Genomic DNA, 17480 nt, shown 5'->3' with positions numbered 1-17480 from the left:
AATACTTGGGTGCTTCAGTTGGACGTGATCATTTTTTGTTTCATCGAAAATATGTTAAAAACAACTTATCTTGTTTTATAAAATGTGTCCATTTATTATTATTTTCAAATAAAATTATGTTAATAAAAACAAGATTTGGTCTTCAAAAAGCCTTGAAGGGGGGTTGTCTTATAATCAAGGTTGCTTTATATTTGGGTCAAGCTGCTGTAATGGTAATCACTGGATCTATTCCTCCTCTAATCTGCATCAATTTAAATAATCTCATATCTGTGTCTCTGTATTGGACACACACTTTGTTTTTAGTGTTTTGAAGTTATTGAATTAAACATGGCAGCTGTTCAGTTGATGTATTTCAGCGTCCATATTTTCTCGTGTCCTGTTATTGCGGCATGTCAGGTTAATAAAGGAACAGTGTCAGTCAATGTACAGTATGTGACATTAGATGATAATAATGGAGTTGGGACACAGTGTGAGGTAACAGTTTAACAAATGAAGGCTGCAGACAGATATGTTTATCAATATGAGACACACCTCGTGAGGACTAACAGAGACCTTTTTCCCTTTAACATGTGGACTGCTGTGTTTTTAAAATCTAACCATGACATCACTGAAGCTCTGTAAAATACTAAAAATTTACTTTTGCTCTCCTCTCCTCAGTCCGTGACAAAAAAGATCTCCCCTTGGATCCAGTGGATCAGAAAGACCAGGATGGATCATTTGATTACCAGTAAGTATATATAAACAGACAGCACACTACACCTGAGAACAGCTGTGTGCAGATGAAGTGTTTGTAGTTAGTTTGAAAGTTATTGGTGATCCACAGGATTTCATCTCAATGAATAAGGTTGTTTAAAGCTTAGCAGGATTGCTGTGTTTTATAAAATGGATGGTTTTAGTTGTAGCAGAGAGACAAGTGCAATAAAGGAGATTGTGGATTGTTGAAAGATTCTTCCAGGTTGCAAAAAAACCCACATTTGACTAATTTTGCTGTCAGTTCACGTTCTTGTCATGTCTTGAGTTTGTTGGAAATCTGGGTTAAAACGTAGACTGTTTAGCTTCCTTTTAAAACTCCAGTAAAGATTCACTATGAGACCAAACACAACGTCAATCACAAAGACCTGATATTAATGCCCAGCAGAAAACACTACAACGCTACAAGACTGAGAGGGGACTTTCTGCACGTATGCAGCTGTCTACAGCAGCTCTGTGCAGACTCATGTCTCATCTGAGTTGCAAAGGCAGAATGCAATCTTTTTCCTTTCAGTTTTCAACAATACGTGCCTGAAATCAAGATAATACCCTCTGAATAAAAAAAAAAAATACCTTTCATTTTATTACATACAGAAGTGCCAAAAATTTTGTCTTCTCAGACTTGTTAGCACAGACAGGTTTCCATTTCACACGAGTTGAAAAGTCTGACAACATGACTGAGATACATGTCAATACAAGCTGTTTATCTGGTTAGAGAAAACTTAGATTTTATGTTCAGAGTCATTTTATCTTTAGTGCTATTTAAGTGCAGTTAAAAGTCTAGCCTCAGTCAGTGACCCCATGCTTAAAAAAAGTTAGGATTTGGATAGTGTCAGTGCAGCACGTGCAGTGCTCCTCAGTCAAGTTAGACATATTGAATATTCACTGTTTGGTTACTCTTAAAATAAAACTGTGAAATGAACGATAACAAATATGCACTACTTCTACTTCTAAATTCAAGCTTACTGGAAACAAATGTCTCATTATGACTTTTGACCTTGCAGCAGTAATTGAGATGTGCTTAATGCTGAAAACAGCTGTGGTTTAGTCACATTTCGGTGAGGTGATAAACTGATGTCTGTCTGTAAGATAATTTAAGAAGTCAACCTCTTAAAAGAGATCACTGGCTGTTGGTAACATTAGGAATTGAACACTTGTCCCCTGGATGAAAGTCTTATTATCATCTGACCCATTGTTCAGACCACCAACCAAAGCACATTTTATGCCGCTCACGCTACTCCTGGGATTTTAACAGTAGATCAAAACAATTCTTCATAGCACCATATCCATAAAATAACACCTACAGGGTCATATTTTGAAGTTGTGGTCACCTGACTGAGCTCATCTGTTTGAAAAGTAGTGAGTGAGGATGACTTAATACTGTTTATTCTGTAGAATGTGACCGTGCAGCATGTGATGGTAAGTGATTTGTCTTTTGCTCCTTGCAGGTCCAAGTGATCTCTGTAGCTTCATACTTCTGAGAGAAGCACCAGTCTGTCCTCCTCTACATCTGTCCACTTTCACTAAAAACATATTTAACTTCTCCCGTTATGTACATGTTCTAACTGTGCTGTGTGAGAGTGGCACTAAGTCTTTTGCCTCTAATTGAAGACCGTAGCAGTGAATGTAGCCACCTCAGCAACACCCATTGGTTCTTTAGTTTTGTTGGTTTTGAAGTCTGGCGGTTTGCAGTCGCCATCTTTGATTTTTAAACCAGAGGTGATCATATTTGAAAGACAGGTTGTAGCAACTTTTCCACAACTCTTAATTTTACTCCACACAGGACCGTAATTAAAATCATGGGGACATAATAAACATCACAGAAGACTGGTGTCTTAAATTGATTGGGAATAAGTTGATAAGATTATTAATCAGCTGAGAAGGAAGCTAATTCCACTTTTTATTCTTATTCACTTAAATCTTTTCTGCATCCAGTTGAGTCGCCCCCTGCTGGTCATTTAGAATAAAGAAGGTTTTCATTTTTTGCCTTCAGTTTGAAACTAAAGGGCTCAGTCCACTTCCTGTATACAGTTCATATTTTTGACTCTTTCCTTATTGTTTTTATTATTATAATCTAATAATCAAAATGGATCCCATTGATGTAAAGTCAATATTATATATCTACATAAACATGGATCCTGTCTTTTGTATTCGGTACATTTATGTTACACATATCCAAAGCTATAGGGAATGTACATACAGCCTGTATTATACGCAGCTCTGCTTTGCTGTTGCTAAAGTGTAAAGTTATGTAAACAGGGTAATTTCAGAGCAGCTGTGATCAGCTGCTGTGCTTAACATTGTGTGATCAATCCTCTCCAGTGTGTGTTCTTTCTTTAATCTCCTCATCAATAATGACTCTAACGTTTACACCCGACCCCAGCTCTCAGGCCGGTTCTCCTCTCTGATTCTTACCCAGGCTCTGTCCCTCAAGTCCACTCAGTGTGTGTGTTTGTGTCTGTGTGCATGCCAGGATTTACATGCATGTAACATGTAGAGCTTGTGTCCTCCTTCCTCTCCTTTCTTCTACACTCCCTCTCTCTCTCTTGCTGTCTCCCTGTTTCCTCACATCTCGTTCCTCTCTTTCCCCCACGCTGAAATGGGTCATCTGTACCTGACAGGAACGAAAAACGAAAATGAAAACGAAAACGAGAACAGGTACTTTGGTCTCGGCACGGCATCTCTTCCGGCCTGTGCATGCCTGGGGGAGCAGATGTTTCTCCTGAGCTGGGGAAACAGGGGGAGGTGGATAAGGTGGAGCTTCAGTCAACTTTTAAGCTAATGAATCAGTCAGCAGTGCACAGCTTTTACTTACTGAGTCAGGATATCAGTACAGGTCTCCTGCAGCTGTTATCGAGCACTGTGTGAACAACAACATAAACAGAAGACAGGACGAGCAGCAGAAAGATGAACAGGACACAGATGAGGCTGAGGTTCCTTTATGGGTGTCAAACTATCCATCCAATGATCTATTCTTCTACAGCGCCAACAAATCATATTTCAGGACACTGTACAGAAATACTGAGTCAAGACTGCACGCATTATTATAATATTTACATTACTCCACCAGTCAGTAAGCACTCTGCAACACCGACAAGGAAAGACCTCGAGCAGAACTAGACTCACATTGAGAAGCAAGAAAGAGAGAGATGAACAGAAACTTCTTAACTGAGCCCCAATATTAATACAAACTTATGACCAACAATAATGCTAAACGGAAAGATTAACTTATAACAGTTATAGTAAAGATATAATGGTAAGACTGATAATAACAATTGTATCAGTTGGGGTCAACCAGGTTCACTGCAGCAGACGATCCACAGAAACCTACGAGACAAGAGGGCTCAGAAAGCCCAATTAAAAAAACCTATGCACAGTAACATCAGGGTTTTTTACATTATATTATTGCTACATTTTATATTCTAAGTTATATTTTTGGGCATTTTTGCCTTTATTTGATAGAACAGCTGAAGAGAGACAGGAAGTAAAGTGAACAGAGAGTGGGGAAAGACATGCAGTTAAGGGTCAAGGACCATAGCCTTCAAATATAGGACACGTGCTTAAACCGTGAGGCCAACAGTGCCCCAAACTTTTCATTTTTAACTGCAATTACAGCCTAATGCTGATGTGGTGGAGGCATTGTATCAAGATCAGTCCAGTGCAGTGTGACAGACACTGCCAAAGAAGAAAAAAAGGAACAAGTTTACTGCAGAGAGATGATGCTCACAGCAGAAGACTTCCAGGAAATTCTTTCTTAGTTCTTATTGGGCTGTTTGGCTTTGAAATATAAATGGACAGTACCTTGTGCATGGCTGAGAGGAGAGATGTCCCAGACCTAGGCACAGGTCAGGTTTATAAAACTCGATTGCGTATTAGATTAGCAGTAAAACTGCCCTAAAATAGAAAAAAAAATTGCTATAGTTATGCCAACAAATGTTTATCGTGTCTGATACAACATACTGTCCATATCCTTGTTATTCTAGATAATACATACTTCCCTGAAACCACTTTAGACTGCTCATGGATCAGTTTATCCAGGTGTACCCGAAAACAGTGATCCCAATAAGCCAGGATTGACGTTGGAAGAGTATCTGCCACCAGGTGTGTGTGTGCAGTAGATAGAAGAGGAAATAACTTAGGGCTGTAGTAAATGGCAGGATGATCTATGACCTGCACAGTTTGACACCCTAAAGGAGTGGGTTAAGACATCACAAATGGAGAAGTGTTTAAGGACGAAGGTATAGCAAACATAATAACCAAAGTAATGTAGCTTCTGAAGCTCTTGAAAGTCAAACATTCTTAACATGATATTTCCCCTCCCTCCAACTTGTTAGGATTGTGTCTTCTTTCAGAGAATCTTTCATAGATTAAATGTACAGAAAAGGATATTTACCATCATCAACTCTTGAAATAAAAAGAGTTTACTGGCCACGCTGCATGGGAGTTTATAGTCTTTACAGAAAAGGATAAAACAATCTTTTACAGCTAGAGTCTTTATTTCCATTGTCTGCTATCAGCGCTGTAAAAGCTGATTGCTCGCTTAAAGGAAGTCAGAAAGGGCAAAACACACAAGCACTCAGATAATCAAAAGAACAAATCCAGTTTACAGACCCACTCTGCTTTGGCTTGGTCCTGCCGTATTTACTGTAGATGTGTGCACACAGAAAATGAGCTTACTTTTAGTTTGACACATCACTCTGGATAAACTGTCACTGTATTCTTTTGCACGATAAGATTTTGCACATAAATGAAGACATGTAAACGTAACATGTGTAGCTTTGAGGACATACGAGCTGTCACAGTTTGTCTGATTGTCTGGCTGCTTGTGTTTTCCTGCCTTTTGAAACTTCATGGTAGCCCTAACAAGCCGCAGTTAAGCTCCAACACATGCTATGCTGCCAGTTTATCATAAGAACATTAACAACAAAGAAACAGGCCAGAGCTTTAATCTCTTTATGTTTTATATCATTCAGATTACGATGATATAATGAACCGCTACCTTTAGAGATGTTCCTGATATCCCTGCATCTACAATGTTAGATCTTTCTTTCTGTATCTGTTGATTCAGCATGTGATGTTATCCATCTGTCTCATGACTGTGTTTCTCTCTCTACCCACCCCACTTTCTGTCTGTGTCCTTTGTCTTTTTTGTGATTTTTTTTCTCTCTCATTGATCCAAAGGTCTCTGGAAAGGTATGAAAGGAGATGAGTCTCCTATTTCAACACCTGAGTCCTTTCTGCTGCTCTGAGAAACTCTCTTTCTTTTGCTCTTTCTTTAGCATCTTAATCAACATCTGTCAGCCATTGCAATAAGAAACCACTATATATTAACGTTATACTCCAAAGCTTGGTTAACCCTATTATTAATACCACATTATGTAAATTAACTACTTAATATACTATTACAACATCAGATAAACACTCAGTTTTAGTCAGTGTCATACCCATGGTCCTGAATGAGTGACAATTTATGTTAGTTTTGCAAAGACTCGAACTAGAACTCTGCAGCAACCAACAGAGGGAGATGGAAGTGAACACATATACAAACAAATGCCATATTCTGTTATATAAGTGAGCCATTCTGCAGAAATATTGTTATTAAGACAGATCTCTCATCCTTTAAACTAATATATCTTGACATGCTTTTTGTTTTCACATCAGGGCCAGTGAAAATATGTAAGTCTGTGAAAGCTTTGCCTCTTGACCAGATTTATTCAGTGAGCCAGAGTGTCTCTGTGTTAATACGTGCAGAGGTTTCCTGGTACACTCCTGAAACACCCAAAAGATGCCTCTATCTTGCAGCTGCTCATCACACTGCACACTGTATCCGAGTTATGAGAACAGTCACACCTGAAGGCCCTTCAAAAACAACACTTTCTTTATTAAACTAAAACACGCTGAAAGTATCTGCACGTTTTTTTTTTCTTCTGCACACCAGCAGACTGTATTTGAACAGAAACAGCCACTGAGAGATGCTGACGTTTGGTCATCACTGAAGAGTATTACAACAAGAAGCCCAGTAATCCACATATATGTTAGGATGGAGTCAGGACAGGTAAATTAACTTTGGCTCCCTCTATGGTTGATTTTGAGATCAGGTTTATGCAGCACAGCCTCCCTCACATACGCTTCACTCCCACTCTCTTCATGTGTAACATCCTTCCATCTCTTCAGCTCATAACATGGCAGCCTCTGCATCCATCTTTTCATCGTGTCTGCTTCTCTCACTATCTCTGGCTCTACTCTTTAAGGTTTTTATGTTTTGACTAAATGAAACTGGACCTCTGGTTCTTTAGAGATGAAATTGCTGCATTTGAATTGTGTCTGACTTTGATTGAACTCTGTCATGGTATATTTTCACTCTTGATCGTGAACACGTAATTTTTCTGAAATCAATCGAGGAACTTGTTTGTTTCCCAAAGTGTATCAGCATGGAGCATGATGATTCAGAGAGGCTACAGTGTTTATGTGTTCTTTCTTACAGAGGGGAATCTGCACAAACTCTGTTTGATAACGTTGTAATGCGACATGAAGACATGTGCAGGAGGAGAACCCCCCTGAGATCACTTTGCACCCTAAATGCATTTCCTGCTGTTATGCTACTGGCTTGATCCCAGACAAGAAAGCTAATGCTAATCTGTAGCTCTTATCTCCCTGTGCATGAAATTCTCTTCCCCCTAAAATCAGAGTTAGGAGACATGCAGCCATGCTCTGAGCTGAGATCAAGCACAGCTCTACATGTGAGGTGTGATGGTGTGCTCTGATCTCATGTCAGAATACGGCTAACATTGAGCATGTGGATGCATTAAACTTTTGGGGACAGTATTTATGTCTTTTAATCACCCCTGTCTCCTACAAAATACTGTACTGTTACTTCTTTACTTTTTCAGATACATGCTGTAGGAAATGTAACTGCTGCCTGAAACATTGTTTCATGAAATTATGTTCTAATATCAGGAGTGTGGTGTTCTGATACCGTACTGGAGCTGTAGGGATGAGATTATCAAAGACGACATGTTGACATTTAGGGTTTGGTTAGGAAAGGGAGACAAATAACTGCAGGCAGAGTTACATTTCCTTATGAACATATGTTTAATTAGAATAGTATTTTTAAGAGACAGGGTTGCTTTGAAAACATAGAGGTCAATACTGCATAATGTTCTGCAAAAGCACCTTTACCTTTTGATCGAAAAGCATCTTTGATAAAAATGCAAATGCAGCTATGTCTTTAAAGGAAAGGTTTGGATTCTCCTCATTCTACCCCACAGAAAGGCCTTCTTAAGATCTGAAAAAGCTACGACGACACTAAGAGACTTGCTTACTACATCACCTTTGACCTTTCATTGGACATTTGGTAATAGGGAGATTGGCAACTGAACTTCTACTCAGAACTTAATGTTACCAATCACAAAGTACGTTCACTCTTAACAGTTATAGTTATATATTTTGTGCAGGAATCGGCCTGCACAATATGAGACAAATATGCAATATGTGATTGTTCAATATTGGGATAACGCTATAAAGAGTGACGGATAAATGTTAGAGTGCATATCAGCTTTGACTCACAGTGTCTATTTGCTGTTCTTCATTTTTTAATCAGTATCATGTTATCAACATCCAAATAAATCCCAAAGCATCTTTTTTTTCACCACTAAATTGGCACCAATCAATCTGAAGGTAGCGTAAGCTTCTTCTGACTGTGTCAAAATAGATCTACAGCATAGACATTACACCGGGCCTCCATCCAACACGTGAAACATACACATGCTGAGCGAGACAGAGTTCCTTGTTTACATCAAATATTTATGCAATATATTCAGACTTTCAGGATGAGTTTACTGTGAATACTCACATCGCGTTAATGAGGAAATGTAGAACTGAAACTATTCAAACCTCTCCTTTAAAGAACACATGGAAAAGAAATGAACCTTATCTTTAAATTTAAGTCTAAAAAGGTGTTTGTGGCCTTAACAGTCACTTTACTGAGAGTTTAACAGAAAAGCTGAAAATATGGAATTAACATCATTTCTTTACCTGCAATGCTCTTAACCTTTCACTTTCTTGTGCCTGACTAACTCGTGCCGATGGGGAGAAAATGGTCCTTACTTTCAGCTCCCATATCTTATCAACATCCTGCTCCCGTTTTAACATCCAACTCTCTGACTGTTCTACCTTTGCAGCAGCGACGAGGACAACAAGCCTCTGCAGGGCAGCCAGACATCGCTGGATGGCAACGTGAAGGAAAGCGACGACAGTCTGGTGGACTACGGCGAAGGTGGAGATGGCCAGTTCAACGAGGACGGGTCTTTCATCGGCCAGTACACGGTGAAGAAAGACAAAGACGAGACGGAGGGCAACGAGAGCTCCGAGGCCACCTCGCCCGTCAACGCCATCTATTCATTGGCGTAGCGCTGTAGCAGCACACGGGGGACTCGATGACACCTGCTACGACAAACCTTGACACCACACACCTGACACAAACACACACACACACGAATATATTAATATATGAAACACATGTAACACAGAATAGACGCAGCAGGACCTGTCTGGAGACTGTCGGCTTCCTCTGCTTATAAAGATACAGGGGAATAGAAGAGTGGAGTTAGACCACAAGCCTTTATTTTAAGTTTCCAGCTCGAAGAAATTGGCTCCTTGGAGGTGACGTTTGGACAAAGTGGACAGTGCTGGTTGTCCTCTGTGCTCTGTCTGCCCTTTACCCACACAGACTTGCAGTGTGCCTTCTGGGCAGCTTTCAGCACTTGGAGGCCTCGACAAGCGTCCTTTAGAGATTTTCGTTTCTGCTCCAAACATCTTCAGCTTCTGTGCTCTCCTTCCTGATGCACCCCTCAAACCTCTGTGTAGCATCCCGGTTACGTAGGCACATGAGGTCCCCTACACACTCACACTGTCCCCGTCCTGTAACATATCAGCTTCTAATCATCAAACTCCACAGGATGCCGGCAGATATGTTTATCATATTGATATTTACGCAGTGAAAGATTTTAGTTTTTCCATAGCTGGTAGACGAGTCATTGAATCTTAATGAGTGCTGTATTCAGTCCTGGCACACATTTTTAGTGCCAAGCAAAACTATGCACTATCACCTCCTCAACATCCGTCTTTGGTTTGAATCTGGTTAGTAAAAGTACACATGGGTTTGTTTTTTAACACCTGCAGGCTAAATCACATGCTTTTATTCACTTTGCCTTGTACAATGTTTTTCTTACCTCTAATCAAATGTTGTAGTGCAGATGTTCAAAGCGGCCGCAACCAGAAGAGCTATTTCTACCACGAGCAGCAACCGCTTCTCCGGTGGGCTGCTGATGAATCCCATGAATTAAAAGATATGTAATATTTTGGAGCATGATAGCAGCTTAGAGCAAGAAAAGAGGGGAGGCAAAAGAGAGGGAGGGTAGTTTTGTTTGAGGAACAACAGTAGACTACAACCTACTGACTTCCCTAGTTAGCATGCAGGCTAATGCTGCATTCATGTCCAGAGGGAACACGTTGGCTGATGGAGCTGTGAAGCTTCTACAATGTTTTTATTTTGCAGCTGAATTTGGTTTTTGGATTGTTAGACATGTGAATAAGTCAGCAACACTTTTGAGAGTATGATCCACACAAAACCAAACACTGCAAACCAATCAGACAGTGTGATCACAAAAAATGCTATGATCAGAGGAGAGAAACGGGAGAATACTCCTCTGCTGCTCAAACATGTTTTCTTTTAATTTGGCACCAGAGAAGTTTACACAAACTATCCCGTGAGTTTTTGCTGCATGTGTGTGTTGAGAGTTTGGTTTGAAGCTGTTAGCTAACACCTGCTCTCTCCTGAAGGACATGAATGTAGCATAAGAGGCTGATCCTCAGTGTGTGTTCAGACTAAAACTTTGCCTTGCATATAACTTTTGTTAAATTTCTGTTTATTTGCAGCATAAATATAGAGACTATATTTAAAATCCTCCCAAACAGAAACCATTAAGCCTTCATATATGTATTTATGTTCAAACTATACATGCTCTCATTGGAGTCCTGGTAAATTATGCAGCTTTAAAAAGGGAGAAATAATGCTTTGAGAGCTCCCTTTGGCAAGGAGAGAACACTTTGAATAACTGACAGTTCAGTTTTTAAATGTGATATCCTGCAGATTTTGAATTTAAAAAATGAGTTAGTAAATAATATAAGAGCTAAAATCAAGTATAAAGTAAACATCAGTGTAGGGAATTTAGGGATACAGTTTCTAAAATTTGGACATTTTGATATTTTATGGATTTTGTTGTTACTCTGGACATCCAGCTTTAAAGTAGGACAATCCTGAACATCCTGGGAAGCTTCTTTAAAGTGTCGAAAGTGTGTCCACAGATTGTAAACCTGTAGGGAGAGAGTTCCCACATGTAGGAGCTATGACCTCATATGCACCGTCTCCTGTGGTCTGAAGCCTGGAGTCCAGCAAGGATTCTAAGGCTGTAGTACTTTTGTGATGCAGGATGGTGTCCGCCCATGCAGAGCTTTAAAACTGGATTTATTGGAAGCCATGGTAGAGAAACAGCTTAATGTAGTCTTTAGGAGGGCTAACAACTTTTCATCTTTCTCCTTAGTTTTTTGTTTTAATGTAAAAATGAAGGCGCAAACATTTTACCAAGGCTGAAAAGTCTTTTTAAAATCATTGCAATTATTTTTTACTTTATATGCAACGGCACCTCTCTAGAATGTTCTATTCAGCCTGAACACACACCCAGGGATCTCCTCTTTCCCTCCCTTTAGTTTTCTTAACTCAGTCAAATTTGAAAAAAGACAGCATTGAATTCACGTAGAAAACTTGAATCAAATGTTTTGAAAGATTCACAGCATGAGAATATAAACATTATAATCACAGCCACCTTGAAATGCAAGCTTATCAGCTTACCTTTTAGTTTTTGCAGAAGAATGAAAGAATAGTTCGAGTAAAGACGTTTTTAGAAGTTCATACGTTCAGTATTTCACTCGTCCAACATTCACACTATCATATGTTCATTCTGTTAGCAGACTGACGGACTGACAGTCGTGGTTTGATTGATTTGTTTTATTTATACGTAAAGTTTCCCGAGTGCTCATTGGTTTGATCTCATTGTTTTGGCACTCAAACTGTTACAGCACTATCAAACCCTGAATCAAAATAGATTTTTACTGCAGTTAGCGACTGGAGTTCACATTGTATTTTAAATATTTATTTTATATTTCTATTTATGACATAATGTGGATAGTATTAATATATTAGTCCTTAATTTAATAATTGTTATATACACCTTTTTGACCAACTTCTTCTGTTGATTCTCACAGAAATAGCCAAATCAAAGATGTCTCCAGAGTCTGTTGTTGCTCGTCCTGAAGCATCAAACTCTTTGTTTGTTTAAGATATTTTTGTAGCAGCTGGCTTTTCTGCTGTAAACAAAACAACAGAAGAATGAAACCTTCACCGTCCATTTACAAGATGATGTTTATCTGTTCATTGTGCTGCTCTTCTCGTACTCATGATGTATTACCGTTAATCTGTGTTGTTTTTCAGATTTATGTAACAGAACTTTTCCACCACTCAAAAAATTAATATTGTTGATTATGATTTATTTGACTCATGTTCTGTACGTGTGCGTCCACAAGAAAATCTCTTATCTTTGTAAATATTTAAAAGTTGATTCCCCCAAAAATGCTTTATTTGAAAAGGGAAGACAAAGTCCCACTCGTGTCCACACAGCAGTGCGACAGGTGCATCTTTAACTCTGTCTGCACCTTTGTAATGTAGCTTTGACTAACATTTGCACTCTGAAAAAGTTACAAGAATCATCCCTCACTCTGTGTCGCCCTTAGCTTTGACTTTGTTGAATATGGTACTGACTATGGCACGTCTATTGGTCACTTGTTTGATGATGGTTTGGATTCTATATTGTGAAAAAGGAATACGTGAGATTCTTTATGATGTAAATAAGATGTAAGTGCTCCTGCAGGTGTAGCATTGTCGCACTCAAGCTGCTAGTTGGCCTAAAAAACATGCATTTTCTGAGATATCTGAACAAATGTCCCTCCTTCAAAGAGTCATCTCTTTAAGACTGCATACACTCCTTCCCATAATGCCTTTCACCTGACATGCCTGCTGTGCTGTGGCATTTCAGGGGTCATCTTGGAAAAATCTTGGAGGAACGAAGGCCAAAGGGTCAACTTGACTTGAAGTGCATCATCTGCACATGGTCCTTAGTGTCTGTCTGCAGCCCTGAGACTGTATGTTAGAAGTTGACGTGGCCACTATGACAGCCTTTTGAAATCATCAAGTTTACCTGCTGCAGTCTCGGTTGTTCTGGAGCTAGTAGATAACCATACCTCAAAGCACATTCTGCTTTACTCAAAATGAATCAATGAAGAAGACTGGAAACTGAGACCATAAGGTCATTAGAAAATGTTTAGAGGAAGCAAATAAAACTTAGACTGTTTCAAACATAAACACAGCCTCAGTGACGTCACCTATTGATTACTGAAGTGGCGTTATGAAGCCCAAAGGTGGAGGTCCCAAAGTTAGAAATACTGACTTTTGATCAATCTAGAAACTGGCAAGAGGTTGAGATGAGGTGGCGATTTAGCCCCCTAACCACATCCCAAATTATACAGAATTCTTAACCTTTTAGCCCCATGCAATTTTTACAAATAATAAATAAGCTATCAGACCAAACCTGTTTTGTAACCAGGCTGTAAAAATGTTTAAATCTGCTTCAAAAACGAACAATTTAACATTAGACCTAATGGGGTTCTCTTGGCTTTGGAGCCAGCTTCTAGTGGACACTGCAGGAACTGCAGGTTTTTGCACATTGGCATTGGTACAATTTTACAACACTTGAGGTTGCTTCTTGGAACCAAAACAAATGAAAAGTTTAGTGATGTTCTGATTTGGTTCAATGTGACTTTTGTTTGCAGTTTCCCCCTGCTGGCCATTAGAAAGAATGCGCTCATTCTTCCTTCACTTTTGAAAGTCTAGGTCAACTTTTAATACACAGTTCATGGTGCAGTACAAAGTGTATTCACACGCTGACTTCATGTGATGTTATATCTACACTCACCATATCTGTTTTGTGTTATTTAGACCCTTGATACTGAATTCAGGCACTTCAGTACATCCAAAAACCAACCAGAGAGTTACCCTAAACTACTGAAGCTTTATTTGAAAGACCTAATCTTTAACTGAGAGCTCCCATTACCTGACTTTCATAAACCCAGGGAAGCTTGGTTCTCTGTTTTCCTTCTTCACTTTTGTGTCATTTCAAAGCCCATCATGTAAGTAAGACGTTTACATGAGCCACTGTTTGCAGTGGGTAGTCCTTAAATTGGAGTGGGTTCCAATGTGTTTAATAAAAGTACCAAACTTGGGTAACATCACCTTTAAGCATGGTAGATGACAGACAAACTGCAGTGGGTATGAAGCAGATATATTTATCCTTGTTTGTATCCCACATTGGCTTTACATTAGGCTCTTAAATAATGGTTTAATTTTAAGGGGACATTGGTCACCTGAATGCACAATTAGGCAAAGAGTGGCTGCAGATCTTGTCTCATTTGGAAGAATGACTAATGCAGGTTTTAGTGAGACCCCTGGAATGGACTTCTAACACAGCATGTATGGGTAAAATGCAGCTCCATGACTCAAAGATTATTCTCCAAATCCAAACCTCTCTGCCTCCGATCCCTCCTCCAGATACTCATGTTCCCTCATGTCCTTCTGCAAAAAACTCAAAGCAATAGCCTCTGAGTTTTAACCAGCTGGGTGTTTCCTCTGACGCTGTTGTTTTACCGTGTGTTCACTCTAACTTTGCACCGAGCACAGTCACCTCAACAAACCGAAGAACAGTGCTGAAACAGAAGAAAGCAGGAGAAGACATCCACTGATAGATCACACACTGGATTGGGATGTAGGCCTGGACTTTCTCATAGGACTCACTGGAGGTTTTTCTTCATGATCCCGTCTGGAAACCTGCACCCTGCTCTTCCCACATGGCCTTTCTCTTTTCCCTCTGAGTGGATCACAGCGGGGGAATATTGTAAACTGGCTATATAACAAAGAAAAGAGAATTATGCATACTTGCTGATACTCAGTGCTTTTTTTCTCTCATCCTTTTGTTTGTGCACGAAAATTTGAGGTGCACACGGATCTGACTGTCTCTTTTTACTGTCTGCATCACCTCAGCTCACCTTTCATGGAGGAAAAGAAAATGTCAATGTGCAGATTTACAGCTTTGTGCGTCTCTCAGTTCAAAATGCTGCAATGTCTAGAATCTTACCGGTGCACACACGAGGTTTGCGACTGGATTTTTTAAATGATTGGTCACATGCTGTTTGGCTTTTTGTATGACTTCTCATATTAGCATCTTCTTGTTTTTACCATGTGTATCAGAGCAGCTCGTCAAAGTCTCGCTTCGACACGCAAAATAACAGCTTTTGTAAGGTACATACTCAACAGAAAATGGCATAAATATATTCACCATGTATGCGTGTATGATGAGATGTTGCAACTTCTGCTAGCGACGCCTTCTTTATAGTAAAGCTATCTCCTTTTCTCTACCTCCTCACGGCTGGTGTCTCTGTTTGTCTCTGAGTTTCTGTCCTGATTCAAAGCAGACTCAACATTTCATTTCCATCACAAAGATCAATATATTATATATTTAATATATTTATATATTTAAAACAAAACAAACAATGTGTTGTAGCCACCATTGTGCTTGAGATCACAGAGGTGAGTCAGGTACACATAGTTTGGTTGCAGTGAATTTTTAAACACATTTACAGAAACTGTGGCTTCATTTCTCCAAACTCTGATAACAAACTGGAAAGAGTTAACGCTACAAACATCTCCACAAAAGAAACACGGCACTAAAGACCCTTTTCTCTTTTCAAAACTGGTTCCTTCTACTTAAACAACACACAGCTATTATATTTTTTATTTTACCTTTATTTTACCAGGAATAGTCCCATTGAGATACAAAGTCTATTTTACAAAGGAGTCCTGGCCAAGACAGCAGCATAAAAAGTTTCACAAATAAGACAAGACAAAACATATAGTGACAAGTAACTATTACATTGATTTCTAAATTAGCAGCTGTAAGCTCTAAAACATGTGCACATGCTGATCAGATGATCCTTTATCCTACGTTTAAAATCCTCCAATCGAATTAAACAATCCAGTTTCAGGTGACCCTGAAGCTCAAGCCAAGAAGAGGGAGCAAAGACATTAAAAGCCCTTGTACCAAAGACAGAGCGAGTCCGAGGAAAGACAAAAAAGAAATTGTCCATGGGACCGAAGATGACAGCCACTCACAACTTTAGGAGTCAATAAAGAGCATAAATAAGACGGCACCTCCTGTAGTATGGCCTTACATGCTCATATCTTGCATCAAACACTGATGAGATAAATTCAAAACACTACCAACAAAAGGGTTCAGGTACATTTTGGCTTCATGAGGTCATGTTGCATATTCAAATGTATACGAATGTGAGAATAAGTTTCCTTTTTTCTCATTTTGGAGAAGTGCAGGGTTCCTTAGTCCTGATACAGTATTTACAGCAGCCCACCCAATGTATGCAACATAAATGTTTCCCATTTTACAAAGCATGGAGCAGAACTGTAAATTTCCCCTGTGCAGGTACACTGAGGACCCGTGCAAAGAAAATCAGTGCACAGAGAAAAACTGCAAAATGCAATGATACAGATCTCTGTGTCAGGCCAGAGGACATCATCTTCATCGACCACAATGCAGCTCCATCTACATCTCACCAGCATCTGTATCAGTCCCTTCAGGCCTCTTTCATTCTCATGACTGAAGGGTTGTTTGAGTTTCCAAAGGTGCAACATGAGTGAAACTATTATAGTTTGACAGCTCTTGTAACTAGACCAGTGTTTTGTCTTTTTTACCTCAACATATTTCAACCACAAACTTCCTGCAGTCTTCCTCAGAAGAGTTGCTGTGACTTGTCTGTCAGCTGATTCATAGAGGTTTGAAATGGGAAAAGGAACAGGTCATCCACTAACGGAGCAAAGATCCCGGGATTGATTATAGTGGGATTTTGAGAGAGCTTCAGATTGCAGTTCTCAGTGCACATTCAGCACCAATGCAACTCAGAATAAATACTCAGAATACTCAGTAATATTCACAAATATTTCACACTTTGCAACCAGCTGTAGGGCTCACCGCAGTTAGCTTTACTGTGATGCTCTTCTACATGCGCTGCAGAGTATTTATGAGGTACAATCTGCGGAACATGCTACAAAACACCACCAATCACATCATTCAGCTCTGAACCTGTGTTAAAAAGATGTAAAATGTAATGACTGCTTATGGTTTTTGGAACAATTGGAAAAAATATTTATTTTGACAAAAATGATGACTGCAAGGTTTAGACTTGGATGATGGCTCTAAGCAGGTTGGTTGGCCACATACTAGTTCCTTCCAGTGATGGCTATTAGCGGGCTTCGGTGACTGATCAAAAACCTGGAGATGGCTTTGTTGATGGTTGGGACACCAGTGAGGTGCTGAGTGAGTTTCCAACTGTGGGCTTTGGTGTATGAAAAAGTTTTCAACACAACGATGCAGTTTTACAGCACTGTGGCCACAGTCCTCAAACTCCCTCCTGTCGCAAAAATGTTTTGCTCAAAGTTGAAATTTTGTTTCCAAAGCGAAAAAACTTAAGTGAAAATGTTTTTTCTAATGTGAAAA

The 17480-nt window shown here is 39.5% G+C and overlaps 1 protein-coding gene across 1 annotated transcript in view; it reads left to right on the top strand.

The window, feature by feature from the left end:
- The window catches only part of nfasca (neurofascin homolog (chicken) a), a 55389-nt gene extending 40059 nt beyond the window's left edge, over positions 1-15330 (top strand). The window contains exons 27-28 of the mRNA XM_034695149.1: positions 658-727; positions 8931-15330. Of these exons, the coding sequence (XP_034551040.1) occupies positions 658-727; positions 8931-9159 (299 nt within the window). The 3' untranslated portion in view covers positions 9160-15330. The remainder of the gene's footprint in view (positions 1-657; positions 728-8930) is intronic.
- Positions 15331-17480: the final 2150 nt, after the last annotated feature.

The sequence above is a fragment of the Notolabrus celidotus genome, chromosome 1, assembly GCF_009762535.1.
Source record: "Notolabrus celidotus isolate fNotCel1 chromosome 1, fNotCel1.pri, whole genome shotgun sequence".
Lineage (NCBI taxonomy): Eukaryota > Metazoa > Chordata > Actinopteri > Labriformes > Labridae > Notolabrus > Notolabrus celidotus.
Note: the sequence above shows the minus strand (reverse complement) of the source record. Positions and strands in the feature narration are given on the sequence as shown.